This window comes from Pterocles gutturalis, unplaced genomic scaffold (genome assembly GCF_000699245.1).
Source record: "Pterocles gutturalis isolate BGI_N339 unplaced genomic scaffold, ASM69924v1 scaffold12531, whole genome shotgun sequence".
Taxonomy (NCBI): Eukaryota; Metazoa; Chordata; class Aves; order Pterocliformes; family Pteroclidae; genus Pterocles; species Pterocles gutturalis.
The window spans coordinates 26158-42276 of record NW_010105589.1 but is presented as its reverse complement, the minus strand read 5'-3'; the positions used below and the strand labels follow the sequence as shown (position 1 = coordinate 42276).

Genomic DNA, 16119 nt, shown 5'->3' with positions numbered 1-16119 from the left:
ATTTCAGCAATTAATGCATATATGATATGTACACCCACACACAGCATGAGTTATCTAGATTGAACCTCATTAAGAACACCTAAATTGTCTTCAAATCATGACAGTTACAAAAAGGTGTTGATTTATAAAAAAAGATCACAGCCAGGCTTTAAATGCAGACATTGGCATGTTCACTCTGCCTGTCCCTAGAGAAGACAAAACACAAGCCAGCTCTAGCTGGGGACTGCTTGCATCCACAGTGCAGTGCTGTGTCTAAACAAATAAGCCCCGCAGGTGACTGCAGGCTGCTGGATGGAGTTTGTATTAGCATACACAAGCTTCTGTAAACTATTAGCAGGTGTTAAGCTTCCTCCTGGCATACTTGAAGTCACTATACATAACACCTAATTATGAAATTATAAGAGTTCTAATAAATATTTCAAATTATATTTTTTTAAAAAATGGTGACCATATCTGTTCTTATTGCCAAGTTGATACATGTAAACCAAGTGAGTTCAAAATCTTTAGTGTAGGCTCACCTTCATGACAAGTTCTGAAAACTTCGGAGAGCTGGCTGTTGCTAGCAGACTGTCTTGGAGCAAAAGAAGCAGAGCACTAGAAAGAATAAATTTATAACAGTTACTCAGGAAAAATGCTACACACAAATAGAGATGCCAGCTCCCTGCCCAATACCCCACCAAAGAATGGGGTTAGTCCAACAGCTTACATCATGTTGTGTCACAGCTCGCTCCTTTCTAGAATGTGACAAGAGTTTAAGAGGCAGTCTGCTGAACTACAAAGCCTATAGAATCATACTAAGCTGGTTTGTTTAGCCTGCCTCCAGATCTGCAGATTGTGCAGTCAAATTCTGACCACTACTGACTATCAGTGATAATTCATTAGCCAGCTGCATGATTCTACAGACGTCATTCTTTGCTTACAGATTCTGTGACCAAACAAGCTCAGCCATTCCAGGAACACACTAGAACAGGCGAAGAGAAGCAGTAATTGTGCAATTTTCATTATATACCTCAAGATGTTGGTCTGGTCAGACTTTTCCAGAACTTTCACTACCAAGAGGTTGACTGATCGGATGACCTGCTCACCCTCCTCAAGGTCTTCAACCCGAGAATCCAGCATTAATGTAATAAGACCATGCATTAGGTCCTTCAGCACACCAGTGGAGGCCTCTCGAGCCAGACTCTCTATCTGAAATAGCTACAAATGGACAACAGTATTAGTTTTCCCTGCATGTAATGCTTTAGTGTAAGTTCTCTAGACTACCTTGTCAAATCATTTGACACACCCCCATCCCTCCCAACATTAAACAACAAAAATGTAACCAGGAAGTTATTTCTACTGAGAGACTTCTGAAAATACATAGACCATCAACTAAGCACTCACAAGGTAAGCAATATTAAAACAGAGCTTAATAAAAGCGTTAAGAGTGGCTGTATTCTGTGGAAGCAACAGACAGACCTCCTTCCCTTCCCTAATTTCTCATTCCCCACTCCCTCTCAAAAGGTGCATTGCTAGAGCAGACAATTAGCAACAAGCCTTCCTAAATAAGACTCAATAATAAGCTAACGTAGGTATAGGACAGACATTCCATTCTCCTGCAACTTCTGCACAGAAATTATTTGCTCTTCACCTTAACTTTTAGGTCAAAGCCTTACCGAGATCATGCTCCCAATAATACAGCTGTAAAGTTTGACTATCTCATCTTTGTCAAGCTTCTCATCTGCCATGTGTGTGTTGTAGATTAGACGAAGTTGCATCAATGTAGCTATTAGGAATTGGTCAATGTGGCCAGACATAGCTTCTGCTTTGTCTTCCTGTCTGAGAACCTCATCAATCTAAGATTTAAAAACAAAACATCCAAGAAAAGTCAACATAATGTAAATAGTGCAAAATAACTATAATTTAATAACTTTTCTACAGAAAAAGTCTTGCCCTGCCCAATCTAATTGCCAAGGCACTTCTGTTCTAAGCTTTCATCTGAAATCAGTAGCCACAGACTTCTATTGCTAATCCAAATACAACCAATTATTGATACTGCAATCCTATCCTGTACACAAATAAAAACATGAAATGCTGCATTATGGATTCTGTAATTAACAGCTTTATGAAATCTTCTTGATAAAATATTTCTAAGTAGTTAAAGCCACCCTAGAAACATGTAAAAGCTATGAGGCAAGACATTTATTTTGCTGGGGATCTTAAATGTAAACTGTTTTACAAAGTTAAGCCTCAATGGCTTAACTGGCTTTTTCAAATGTATAGCACAGATATCCTTCTTTTTTTCTTAGCGCTTCTGTGTTAAGAGTCTCTTCTACATCATCCAAATGGAATTTCTAATGCTAAAGCGAGTCAGATGGCCCCTGTGCACTTAGTTTTGTCATCAGGGAGATTCTGAGCAGAGTCCATGTCACCTGACATGATTGCTCCACCACAGTGCAACTCATCACCCTCGCAGACAAATAGTTTAGTACAGTGTGATTAGCTGCTGCCTTCATTCGCTTACCTGTGCCAGAGCCTGGATGCTTGTATTTATATCACCACTGGCTACTTGGGAAATGACAAAGTTGATAGTAGAAGCTGTGTTACTGTGCATGTCATCAAAGTGCGGGGACACAGCACGGATTCTAAACAGTTGAAGAAAACAGGATTCATTACTCTTCGGAGAAAGAGCTCTAATTTACACTGAACTACTATACTGCAATGACAGTTTAGAGACAAGGATTTAATTCTTCACAGAACACTCAAGGAAGGAATCATAGCTCTTAATATGTTTATTGCACTACTTGTGAAGACACTGATGATGCATTCACAAACTCAAGATCCTTTTACTAACCAAACACGTAATCAGAACTTGTTCTTCATTAGAAATAGCTGCTCTCCAGATTCCAGAACAGTACAATAGACCATCACTTTGACATCTCTCTTCAAATTAGCCAGCACTACCTTCTTATGTAAAGAAGTCCGAATGTGGAAACCAGCACGGTCAATTCACTTCTCAAAATAGTTTTTACGTAGCCCTACTGGTTTCACGTAGGAGTTAAAACTAGACTTACTTGGGCTCAGGAATCAAGACTGGCTCAAAGATGTCATCTAGTTTGTGCTGTACAAGTGCTGGCATCTCACATCTGACAGTACCATTGTCATTTTCAATTTCATCAAGATCCAGCTGAAATTCCCGTGGAACTGTAGGCGTTGTCTCAGAGTGACTGCCCATGTTGCGAGTTTGGCTATAGAAACCAGGAGAGATGTTTATGATATGTACACAAGAGGCAAGAGTACTAGCACTAGCATCCACTGGTAGCCCTAAAGCTCTCATAATAATAGAACAGATTTTGAAGTTCTGATTTTATTCAAGCCCCCTAATAATCCCCTTTGCCTTTCCTCTAGCCATTAGTAAAACAAGCTTTTGTAGGCCAGCAGAGCAGCTCCTAGTTACTTGCCTTTCTAGTTTCTCTTATAAGCCACCACAAGACCCCCTGCATCTGTGATAGGTATGCACTGGTTCATTCTGACAGATACCTAGGCACAGTTTAAAGTAGGATTAATGGAATATAGTGGTAATGAGTGGCTTTTTAAAAATGATGAATAGGATGCCTACATACATAGCAACCTTGCAAGCTGAACCTAGGACTCCCAGCATCCTGCATGACTTGTGCTGCAGATTAGATTTTTCAATGAAATGTTCTAATACATAGTTCCGAACAGGCACTTTTATTCCAAGATAATAAGCAGGTGGCAAGGAATACAGCTTCTGAGCTTTTTGTTTCTGGTACTGTTGCCTCAGGCTCTATGCTTCACACTTGCTCATCCAGTTCTGTGCTGTATGTCTGCCCTAATGAGAACAAGATGCATTCAACACCAAGTTCGATGCTACACAAAAGAAGTTCTCCAATATTTCTAACAGCTGGAAGTGGAAGTGCCACATCTGCCTGCAGTTTGATCTATAGTCACCTTGTCAGAAACCCGTATTTTTGCTTTCTTTAAGTCAGAGACCTGTAAATAACCTAGAAGTGGCCATGGTAAAACCTGTCACACTCAGGAAGGGATGACTAAGACAGAAACTGAAAGATACAAGAGCCTTGCTACCAAGGATTTAGTGGGCAGTACTTACATCCTATAAGTGCGATACATAATTCTGTCCATGGAGAAGCAGTGAAAAAAGGCACAAGACCATTTAGAAAGATTTCAAGACAGACAAGACAAAAAAGAGATTCAGACATTTTGTTTTATATTATTTGGCCAATTTTCACAACATGCAGAGATGATGATAGAAGAACTAAAATAACATCGCCAGACATGATATTAGCACATACACTATGCAGGCTAGACCATAATGTATCATTACATACTTGAGTTTGGAGGACATGTCCTCAGCTGGTCCTTTCCGCAGCATGCCAGCAGTAGTGCTGATGTTTTGGGTGCGCTGAGGTTTCTCCTCTGCCTGTCTCACTGGAGCAGCAGACGGTCTCTTGGCTGACCGTTTTATTCTTTCCTCCAGCATGCTCATGTCTTTCTCAGAAAGCTATAACACACAATGCTCTCAGTCAATTTGAGTTGTATGGATTTTAAAAATCTTGGCCACCTACAGGAGGTGTACTCCTTATTACTGCAGACTGAAATTCTCTAATACTAAGGGGAGGAACTGGAATGCCACCATCTAGCAACAATCTAATAGAACCACTCTGGACTGCCAGATACTACTCCAGGAGCTAATTAACCCATACTGACAAGCGGTAATACCCATTGGGAGCCCAGGCAATGTTTTAACACTACAGACCCTGCCACAGAAACCAGGGTCCTTCTAACAGTTGACCTGTTTGATGTACCCATAATTCAACCTGAACACAAGGCAAGCCACCCGAACACTCCAACTCATGCAGTGAGAGAATTGCATTTACCTGCTTACCTACAGGACTGAAGGTTACCAATAACTACATTTGAACAAAAGTAGCTGTGATAATTTTGTGGGAAGTTACTCTCCAGCATCCCTCTGATTTGGAAACCTTCCTGAAAAGCCATGTATTTTGGGACTAGATGGACCATACTAAAGCTCAGAAAGCCATGGTTAGAAGGGGCTGAATTGTTCAGGTACTACAGTTCTTTTCCTAACCTTGAAAATCCAAAAGCAGATGGACTAAACACTGAGGAGACAGACTGCACTCTGAACAAGAGTTAAAATAAGACGGGAATTGAAAATATTAATGAAAATGCAACATTAATTCTCATGGAGATGGTTACCAGACAAAATAAGAGTCATGCTAAATTTCAACATTTCAGGAATTTGGGGAAAAAAAAACAACACAAAAGGCAGACTTGCTTCCCTGCTCATTGTACTCCATAAAATATCCCTCCAATAGCTTGTATGTACTATGGCATACAACACAAAAAATTAGTACAGGCTTAATATATCTATCATATTCCCGCCAGTTTAAGTGATGCTAGAAGCATTACCACATCAGAGGACAGAACAGGAAAAAAAGTGGTCTAACAGCTCTCGATTCAGGTTAGAATTCAGTACAATTAACCTGTTATGCACAGTAATTGTAGACAACACACTCAACTAGCTTTCCACTGCTGAAGACTGAAAACTGAGTGTTGCCACCTTTAACTTTTACTGCATTTTAGATGACATGGCTACATATGATTTCCTGAGAACAAAACAGCAGCAATACAAAGCAACACAGTACTGACACAGACCTTAAGCACAGGAATGCAGTAAATTAGAGCAAACAAACCAAACTTACCAGACTTCAATTGCAAAGCAGTTGGTGGAGATGGGCATTAAAAAAAAGCCAAGAGTACTTGGAGCCCCAACAACTAGCCTTTTTTGGCCAAAAGAGTTACCAAATATAATTCTAAGTCACAAATATTACCTATACAGTTGACTATAAAGCAAGTTACTATTTATAAACAATTTAATTCCCGTGAAAGCCAGTGTTTTGCTCGTTTCCTCAAATTTAATTTTTCATTCATAAACACTCAGGTTGCATATCCCACAATCAGGAATTAACCAACTAACTTGTAGAGGCTCTACAGTGTAGCAAGTTATTTTCAACATTACAAAATGTGCTTGACACCAACAGTGAGATGTACCATGACCAATCACAAGCAAAACAGTGTTAATCCCCTACACAAGTGTAAGGATTTAAAAAAAAAAATCTGATTTCCAGTTACACTCACATTTCCAATCAGCTTGAACACTTGGTCGCCATAAACATTATAGACAGTCACAATGGTGTTCAGTGCAGCATTGCGCACAGTGTTGTCCCTATCACCAATATGAGTTGCCATTTCTTTTAAGGCTTTCCCTGGAGTTGGCTGGCATACATTCATGCCATATGATTCAACCAGACATCCAAGTTCTTCCAGGCATTCTAAAGGAAGAAAGTGACACGCGCACATTCAGGTTTAAAGCTGCTGGGAAGAGAGCCCTCCCAGTTTTGTGAACATTCACTGTAAAGAAGCATCAATCACAATGCTGATGATAAATATACTTCCAGGTGGTTTATGGGATGAATAGTAAACTAAAGGTTCAAACTACTTCACAAAAATAGCATCTAAAAGCTGTCAGTCATCCCTATCCCCTTCAACTATTTCCTGTTACCATATATAAGCAGAGTTACAGTTAACTTCACATTTAGGTAGTTTAGACAGCAGTGAGCTTGCAATGCTATATTACATATATAATTTAACTTTCAGGTTATATCAGGATGAGATACTCTCAAGGTGACTGGGGAGTTGGTTGAACTACAAACACCATACCACAAATAATTTCTATGAAGTTGAGACAGATGTACAGTGTAGAGACATTTCTTTCCAAAGTCTTGATCAGATTAACCAATTCCCTTAGTCACCTGGACAACAGTATTATCACTGTTCCCTCCAGTACTGTTTCACTAGGACAACAAGCCTACTCAAGGGAGACTCATCTTAATGCTGATAGCAATTTAAAACATTGCTTGTCTTTGGAAGGTACAAAGACACAAAAAATAAAATCTGATCCTTTAAACACTTACAAGGATTTGCATAAAGTGCTGTACATAGGCAAATCTCACATTCCATCAAACATTATATGCTGGGTTTTTTGAGATGAAAATTAAAGCAATTTTAAGTACTTTACAAATGTGCAGTTCATCATGCCATTTCCCACCTGCACGCTGTTTTGAGTTTTTGGATTTTGTCCCCTCCATGATGAAAGTGAACATCTTGCTGGCTGGATAGATGAGACACATCCTGTTCAGAATGGCACGCACATCCTTGCGGATGACATCTTTCGGTTCTCCTACCTAGTGGAAAAGTAAAAAAAAAAAAAAAAAGAGGGGAAGAAATAATATTTTAAACAGTCTCATGATACTGTCAATTAGTCTCAATAATGTTAGAAAAGCCAGAATTATTCTCAATGCAGAACTGCCTTTCAATAAATGGCTTTTAAAGGCAAATATACAATATAGAATCAAAATAATTCAGGTTGGAAAAAACCCTTAAGATCATCAAGTCCAACCACTAACCTATCACAACCAAGACCACCACCAAACTATGTCCCTAAAAGACATGTAGGTGTGGTGCTTAAATACCTCCAGAGATGGTGACTCTACCACTTCCCTGGGCAGCTTGTTCCAATGCTCCATAACCCTTTCAGTGAAGAAATTTTTCCCAATATGCAATCTAAACCCTTCCTGGTGCAACTTGAGACTGCTTCCTCTTGTCCCATCTCTTGTTACTTGGGAAAAGAGATTGACACCCACCTCACTACACCCTCCTTTCAGGTAGTTGTAGGGAGGGATCATGTCTCCCCTCAGCCTCCTTTTCTCCAGGCTGAACAACCCCAGTTCCCTCAGCCGCTCCTCATAAGACTTGTTCTCTAGACCATTCATCAGCTTCATTGCTCTTCTTTGGATACACTCCAGCATCTCCACATCCTTCTTGTGGTGAGGGGCCCAAAACCGAACACAGTATTCAAGGTGCAGCCTCCCCAGTACTGAGTACCGGGCAAAGATCACTTCTCTAGTCCTGCTGGCCACACTACTTCTGATACAAGCCAGGATCCTATTGGCCTTGTTGGCCACCTGGGCACAATGCCAGCTCATATTTAGCTGGTTGTTGGTCAACGCCCCCAGGTCCTTTTCTGCCAGGGAGCTTTCCAAGCACTCTTCCCCAAGCCTGAAGCATTTTATGGGGTTGTTACAACCCACATGCAGGACCTGGCACTTAGCCTTGCTGAATCTCAATACAGTTGGCTTTGGCCCATCAATCCAGCCTGCCCAAATCCCTCAGTAGGGCCCTTCTACCTTCAAGCAGATCAACACTCCTGCCCAACTTGGTGTTGTCACAAACTTATGGAGGGTGCACTTGATCCCCTCCATCCAGATCACTGCTAAAGATATTAAACAAAACTGGCCCCAATATTGAGCCCTGGGTGGGGAATACCACTTGTGACAGGCCACCAATTGGCTTTAACTCCATTCACAATATATTTGGAATGAACATATTACAGCGTTTGATGGTATCCTGCTACATCCCTTGTTAAAAACAGTTTCTATACAATGAACCGTACCTTTAGGATAAGATATGGGATAAAAGAAGATGCTTCGTTTTCAGTGAGGTGATACTCTTCTTGACTCAGCAAATGGAAAAGCAATTTAAGGTATTCAAGTGCTTTCATCAAAACACTTGTGTTGGTATCAAAGAACCGCAGGGTTAGCCATTTTAAGACCAGATCCAGGCAGCTGATGACTCCATCTTTTTCACTCTCCAAGTGCTTGAAGTGAAAGAAAAAAAAAAAAAGGAGGTTGTGCAAAATGAAACACACTGTTCAAGGAAAGAACAGAATATAAGGAAAAGCTATGCCTGATAAAGACTGTCTACATTAATTGCTTCAGTCCTAGAATCCTAAGTGCTCAGTTTTAACTTTTACAGCTTTCTGACATTCTAAGAGAAGTCTCCAGTGAGGAAATTTTTCATTCTCCCAGGAAACAATATTAATACCAACTTCAGCATTCCTCTGAAAATTATTTCTATGTATGCTAAGGTTTCAGCTTCACAGAACAATCCCTGGCTTCTCAGAGAATTCCTATTTAATTCAAGCAGAACCTTTCATAGCAGGGAATAATTCTATACTACTACCACAGATCCAAACTCACCTCAATCATAACAGCCAGTGCTTTGTTGTGGTGCTGAAAGTCTGCATGAAACATCTCATCCTGTAGCCATTTGGCCACACAACTAGACATTTGTGTTTTGAGCTGTTCAATATATTCATCACGGGGAGTAGTGAAATTCCACTTTAACACCTGTAAAAGGCAGCATTTGAACCTCAAAGCAAGCCATACCTTTTCTTCCTGAAAAAATCTGCAAATTGCATCCTTTTTAATTCTGATTTAGAATCTGTTTTCAAAGTCTTCTCATTATCAAGAAGTAACGGGAAAAATTCTGTGATGTTTGCTCACCTTGGCTTACATGAAAGATTTTCTCTATGTGGAGGGGTTCACTTTAGGCCATTGTTTTAGATATTATCACTTAAAGTGGTTGCTTTTAAGATATAGATAGGCTTATTTACTAGCAAATTACAAATAACATGCATGGAACAGAAGCAGTAATTAGATTTTCCTACAAGAGACAGCTTGATGAGCAGGGCTGCTCAAAATAAGTTTATTAAAGCATTTACAATGTATCCTAGCGCTCTGAAATTAGTCAAATGTTTTCAGGTAAAAACTTGATGATACTTCACAACTGAAGACTACCCCTTGCAAGTTGCAAAGAGTTGTTTGGTTTTTATTAGAGCATATAAATTAACAAAATTTTTTAAAATCAGAAGAGAAACACCACAGTAAACCAGATATAGGCCTGTGAAAGTCAACTGAAAAACTCAATAATCAGTCCAACAGATAGATAAAAACTACCACTTTCATGCCTCAGCATGTTTAATTTTAAATTAAAAACCAAAAGAATACACTAAAATTACCCTCCTTCAAAACTAGTGAATACATTCAGATTTTTCTCACCTTCAAACCTTTCTCATCTTTCATCCTCTGTTCTTTCCCATTTGGGACTACGATAAAAATAGGACCTGATTTATCATCATCTTCCTTCAAATTAGGCTTGCTTAGCACTTTCTTCCCCTGTACACCCTGAAAAAAGCAAGGTATTAACAGGCAACACAAGACCTGTACATGCCTCAGTCCAAGCAATTGCAAGCGTTAGATACCAGCCAACCTCATGCTGCCTATGTGTACAAGAGACAGAGAGAAGCTGCAAGAATAATGCTGATTAGAATCTTCTGTGGAAGCAATACAGCGTGTGCAGTAGCACCCTACCCTGTGAAATAGGACACATCACGCAACCAGTGTGCTAGTCACCCACACACATCCCTAAAACCCAGTGTGGTACCTGTTTGATAGATTTGCTCTTTGTCAGACTGGTATTGCCTTTGCTGAGGCTTGTACTGCCCTTGGACATACCGCTATTAACATCTGACTGCTGTAAATAAGCCACAGAAAAGGCTTTGTTGTTAGACAACTATTTACTCTTCAGAGTTACCCATCCAAACCTTCTAATGCATGCACAGCAAAGGCATTAACTCTAGCATCAGAGTGTTGACAGCAGAATGCATCAGCTCGGGCAAAGCTACAACATCCTTCAAGGTTTGTTCAGTCTGGGGATGTTTTGTTTTGGTTTGTTTGTTTTTAAGTTATATACATAGGACAAACTTTAAAGTTAATAGCAAAAAAAAAATACTGCAACACAAAACAGAAAAACCTAACCACAAACTCAAATGTAATCAGTTGAGACTATTATTATGCATTTAAGCATTTTTCTTCCCTTTTTTCCACTTGTGACCAATAACATTTTACTCTTCATACTGCAAGGGAGAGATTAATTTCTTTTGATACACGCATTCAAAAATTATTGTTCAAAGCGTAACACTGGAACTGCAATGGTAAGAATGAATTCTCAGCAGCATGGGAGCAAAGACGCCAAACAGATTTAGAACATGGACTGAGCTGCACAGAATTTAATGTAATTTTTTACAACAGGCACTTTAAGAATTAAATAGGTAATGACAAAAGTAGCGGTTAAGTAAATGATATGGGAACATCTGTCATTTCAGAACTCAGACAAGCATACAGATTTTCTGTAAAAGCAGTCCTTAGCAAGGGCTCTACTCTTCTACATATAATACATTCATGAACTACAGCTATTAACTTCAATGAACTGATTTTATACAAAATGGAATCAACATACCTTAGCTTTAGAAGAGACTCCTCCTGCTTTGGCTTTTTTGGGATCAGGCTTGGATTCCATACTATTGGACACTGAATCTTCAGAAAGTGCTGGAGAAACAACAGACCATTTCAAATTACCAACAAGGCCATTTGAGGTCAGCACAGTCTTCCATTCTTAGGAAGAAAGTAAAACTGTTTGTGGATACAATATGCTTACCACACAGAGGTCTGAGGATTTTAGACCCATAAAAAAGTTCCTTAAATTCCATGTTAGCATATAAAGTTTTCATAATTAAGATCATAATAAGTTATCAAATTTGTCACTATCAAAACAATTTTAAAATGCATGCACACATACACTGTGCAGGCTAATGTCTAGAGCTGTCATTGCACCCAGTTTGAGCAGGCAAGCTAGCCACAGCAGAGAGAAGACAGGACTGCTTCTTCAAGTCACTTCTCCCCTAATCCTGTTATCCTGTCTTTTGCATCAGGACAAGTATTTTGGTAGCCCTACAGTGAATTACACTGGGGAAACAGACTGGATAAAAATTAATGTGACAACATATAAAAAAATACTATGCTACAATCAGATCAGTATTACAAAAAAAAAAAAGCCTCACGTCCATGGGTTTTAACTTCAATACCAAGTAGAGATTTTCAAAGAGAAGCTGGCAGATGGTTGTGCGGAAAGGAAAAAACCTCCTACACTGAAAGTTGACTCAACTGCAAGTAAGACCAGAACTGGAGATAAACCCACTAGAATACACATCTATTTGTAACCTTAACTATGTTGAACTCCTCTCCTCCTAAGTATCCTTCTTCCTCGGCCATGTCGGAAAGCTTCCCTGACAACCTGAAAGCTTGAGTTCCCCAGCAGAGATGCATGAGACCATTCACTTGTTTCCATACACACACACACACAGAATTTGAGGAAACACAAACCTAATCAAATGATTCTCTGGAAGGATACTCTTTCAGCACTGCAAAGCATTAAATCTAGACATGTTCATTTAATTTAGAAAGTCAGAAGCACTAAGATTTTAGTAACTCATTTTGTTTGTACGTTCTCTTACTTTCTAGTGTAAAAACACAACAATGAAATTAAGGCAGATTCCCAAGTTCATAGAGCAAATACTGCACAAGCACCATTATCTTTCGATCTATAAAGTGTTTTTACCCTCAGTCTGGACCACAGAGGTAGCCTAAAAAGTATAGTTCTGAAAGTTATCTTCAGAATAGATTGCTTCTCAAGCTACATATAATTTATTCTACAACAGCACACTGCAGTTAGTATCATCCATATGCAACTAAAAGCTCTTCCCTGCAGATAATCAACCTACCATCCTGATCAAACTTAATACTACAGATATAATCTAATCCACTATTTCCCATACTCATATCCTGGAAACAAGACCCCTTTCTAGAGAATCAACTTTACAGATAACATGGTCTCAAGAAACATGAATGAACACTGAAGTGCTATTTTACCAATACATTATCGTAAAGAAAAAAACAAACCCACCCCTTTCTCAGTCATTTCCCAGAACTTAAGAGAGATTACCTGAGGAAGGCTGGAATTTGGCTGGAGCTGCTCCCCCTACCACTCTGGAAGATGCTTTAGCAGGAGGAGCTGGTTTGGCTGGCATGTTGGCTTTGGCTTTCTCAAGCATGGCCAGTACCTGGTCTTTAGAAGTTGTCTAGGGAAAAACGTGAGAAGTTTGGAAAGATTAGTGATACTGATTACTGACACATGCCACAGACAAGGAAAATAACAGTGCTTCAAACCAAACTATTCTCTGTTTAGCATCTTACAGGACGCTTATCTTAAAAGATCCATGTTTTCAAATATTTCTGTTCTAAGGTAAAACATCTTTCTGTTAAGTTTCTTCTGCAAGACCTATGAAGACACGTGAACTATCAATTTGCTCTAGGTGAGCAGTCCTGGGACAGTAGTGGAGTGCTGTAACAGTGATCCAGCACTCAAGGATCTATAAGACAAACCAAATTGCTAGAAGCTGTCAAAGCATGTGTTCAGAGGCATACAGCTGGACAGTAACTGGTACAGAAGGTATCTGCAGGTAGATTTTTTTCAGAAGAAAAGCAAAATTAATAAGTATCAAGCTCTGAAGTGATAAACCTGTGGTGGCAGCAGTCCTTCTGAAGTCGAGAAAGCTCTAACTTGCGGCCTCCTTTTGCTATTTTCAGCCCCCTTGAAAGTATTCAATGCAGACTAGCTTACAGGACTCAAGACAGTATGTTGTGAGATTGCGAGCGTGACTTGATAATATCCACTCATTCAAGGTCACATTATCTAATCCTAGTGACAGCAATACCTTCAGCTTGCTGGTGGCTTTTGCCATCTTCTCAAAGCCAAGATGCATCATAAAGAATGGCAGGGCATCCTGTGCTTTTTTACGCACATCCCCGTTTCGATCTTCAAGGCAGGAGTACAGGTGAGGCACACACAAGAGCAGGTCAGAAGGAACAGACCGGAGGGTAGGCAACTTCTCAGCCAACCAACCAAGAAGCTGAAAGAAAGTTTTAAGAAAAAAAAAATTTAAGTAGTACTTGCAGTGCTCTGTCAGGCCACAAGAGCCTGAATAGTCAGCCTTTACATACCCCTAGGCAAACAGAAAAAAACCCCACCCCAAATAAAAATATTTGTTCAGACAAATACTCTTAACCAACATCAACTTTAATGTCAGCAAGGAAAAAAAATTAAAAAGTGAGTATAGAATATTATTATGCAGCTATCTTAAAACTTGGAGCGTAGCTTGCTAAGGCTGCACAGTCTGCTTCTTCCTTTTGAAGGTAACATCAGAATTTCAGCTGCACTTTACCAGTCTCAAATATGTTAATGCCTTCAGGTCAGTTCTGGTCTTCATTACTGTGTGGTTAATTTGAAGGAAAACACACTAGGTCTTAAAATGCTGATCCAACCAGACAAAAGTTTAGTTTTGGAGGCACTAAAATCTGGATAACAGCTATCATGCAGGAAGAAAGCTCATATTAGCTTTGACATGTAACAATTTTATGTCGGGGTGAACCCAGAGCTACTAGCTTACTCATGTAATGCTACCTTTGGGTCATCTCAGTCTGCATAGATAAACATAGTCCTTAGCAAGTAAGGTTTGGTTGATCAGACACACACAGGGAGAAGTTTACTTAACAGAAGCCTACCTCTTGTCTCAGGAAAGGATTTTCTTTCTTGAGCTCCTCAGACAGGTCTTCGCCTTCCAACCACTCTTTCATGCCAGTTTGTTCAGCCCAGGCATTCACAGTTGCTAGTGCAGCAGCACGAACATTGTTCTGTAGCAAGAACAAGATTTAAGAAGAACAATCCTAAAGAGGGGTCAGAAGATTACAATAAAAGAGGCAATAGATTGATCCTTCCCATGAAAGGAAAAAGCTTCTACATCCCAGGCTTTGAAATACCTATCTTTACTCACTGCTTGAGAAGTCTAAGATTCAGACGAATTTGGTTTTGGTGATAGTATCAGCTGCAGAAATCCCTGAATCAGACACTATACTTATGTACCATGATTTTTTAAAAATAACTTTAATAAAGAGGGACAAAGGGTATCTTTAAAAGCACTTTGTACCATTAATTGATGAGAATTTTAGGAGTCTAACTCTCAATCTGAAGAATAAGGTTAGTGATTTATGTAATGCTTAAAATAGACTTCACACAGTCATAAATCAAGGCAAGCACGTTATGGAGCCTGTTATTAGGGCACTCTTATTTAGGACACACGAGCAAAAGTCAAGCTAGGAACAGGGGAGCCCTACCAATTTCCATCTTTACTGTTTTTTCCAATCCAAATTTATAACAGCACCCTTTTTTGAAGCAGCTATGTAGAGTTAGGAGAAGTCAGATGGAATACTTAAAAACCACAGCTCTTCAAAATGTTATCAGTATAGACATGACTCCATACATGTGACTCTCTCGTGTAGGCTGAATTTCTGAGGCAAGCTGATAATGCAACAGACTCACCTAGATTTAGTACGGTACCTTAGCATTTAAAATTGATTCATCCAGGCACATACCTAGACAAGAAGTGAACATCCTTGCAAGTAACTATCCCCATCTTTAACCTCATTGAGGACAAGAAACAAGTCACGTGCTACATAAATAGATGCTCATCAGTTCCTTAAGGCTCTTAATCAGAGAAGAATTTGAACTAAAAGTTTTTACATAGCCTTAGGACCAGTTCTAGTCCTTCCATTGTCTGAGACAATGTAAATCCATTTTCTGCTCTTTTTCCTACTCACAGTCAGAGCAAAGACATCTGAAGTATGCCACCTCTGATAACTGCCTGTGACTTCTGGCACAAGCCATTGGCATCCTCCCAAGCCTCCTTCCCTCAGTGCTTCAAATTGCTCTTTCCTGTGGTCATAGCTTTGACACAGCATTTTGACAAGCTTGACACTGGCATTATACAAGCTTCGTGTCAGTTGCAAGTGTCCTGTTTCTACCTGCAGTTCAAAGGTCTCCTACACAGTGATACAAAAAACCAACAGTGTACACTGGAGTCCACACTGATACACTGAAAGAACAAGAGTTCTACAAGCAACTTCACCAAGCAAACCTGATTAGCATCTAAAATAGTGTATTTTCAGCTTCAGGAGTATGCATACAGTCACCACGCTTCATTTAAAAGCTGAATTATGACACCAGCTGGGTTTAGTTACAAGCAGGAGAAAATGTCTCAGAACATGTATTCCGACACACTTTCACATTTGGATAGTAAGTTGTCACTTCTTTTCAGGAACCTTTCAAAAAAATTTGTAAGCTTCCCAAGCAGCTTTAACCCTTACCCACCTCTCAAAAGCAAGGTCCAACAGCAATAGTTATTCTCAGGCATAGCTCAGAGAGCAGCAAAAAGAAAAGAGATCT

General features: G+C 39.6%; 1 protein-coding gene across 1 annotated transcript in view; it reads right to left on the bottom strand.

Annotated features, from left to right (window-relative positions):
- Positions 1–518: 518 nt before the first annotated feature.
- Positions 519–16119, bottom strand: part of CKAP5 (cytoskeleton associated protein 5) — a gene marked incomplete at its 3' end in the record, with an annotated part of 35555 nt that continues 19954 nt past the window's right edge. The window contains exons 23-38 of the mRNA XM_010087457.1: positions 15495–15716; positions 14403–14531; positions 13556–13750; positions 12784–12919; positions 11242–11330; positions 10002–10127; positions 9141–9290; positions 8555–8758; positions 7151–7286; positions 6181–6374; positions 4350–4522; positions 3054–3227; positions 2504–2624; positions 1656–1835; positions 1010–1197; positions 519–594 (exon numbers count right to left, since the gene is read on the bottom strand). Of these exons, the coding sequence (XP_010085759.1) occupies positions 519–594; positions 1010–1197; positions 1656–1835; positions 2504–2624; positions 3054–3227; positions 4350–4522; positions 6181–6374; positions 7151–7286; positions 8555–8758; positions 9141–9290; positions 10002–10127; positions 11242–11330; positions 12784–12919; positions 13556–13750; positions 14403–14531; positions 15495–15716 (2493 nt within the window). The remainder of the gene's footprint in view (positions 595–1009; positions 1198–1655; positions 1836–2503; positions 2625–3053; positions 3228–4349; positions 4523–6180; positions 6375–7150; positions 7287–8554; positions 8759–9140; positions 9291–10001; positions 10128–11241; positions 11331–12783; positions 12920–13555; positions 13751–14402; positions 14532–15494; positions 15717–16119) is intronic.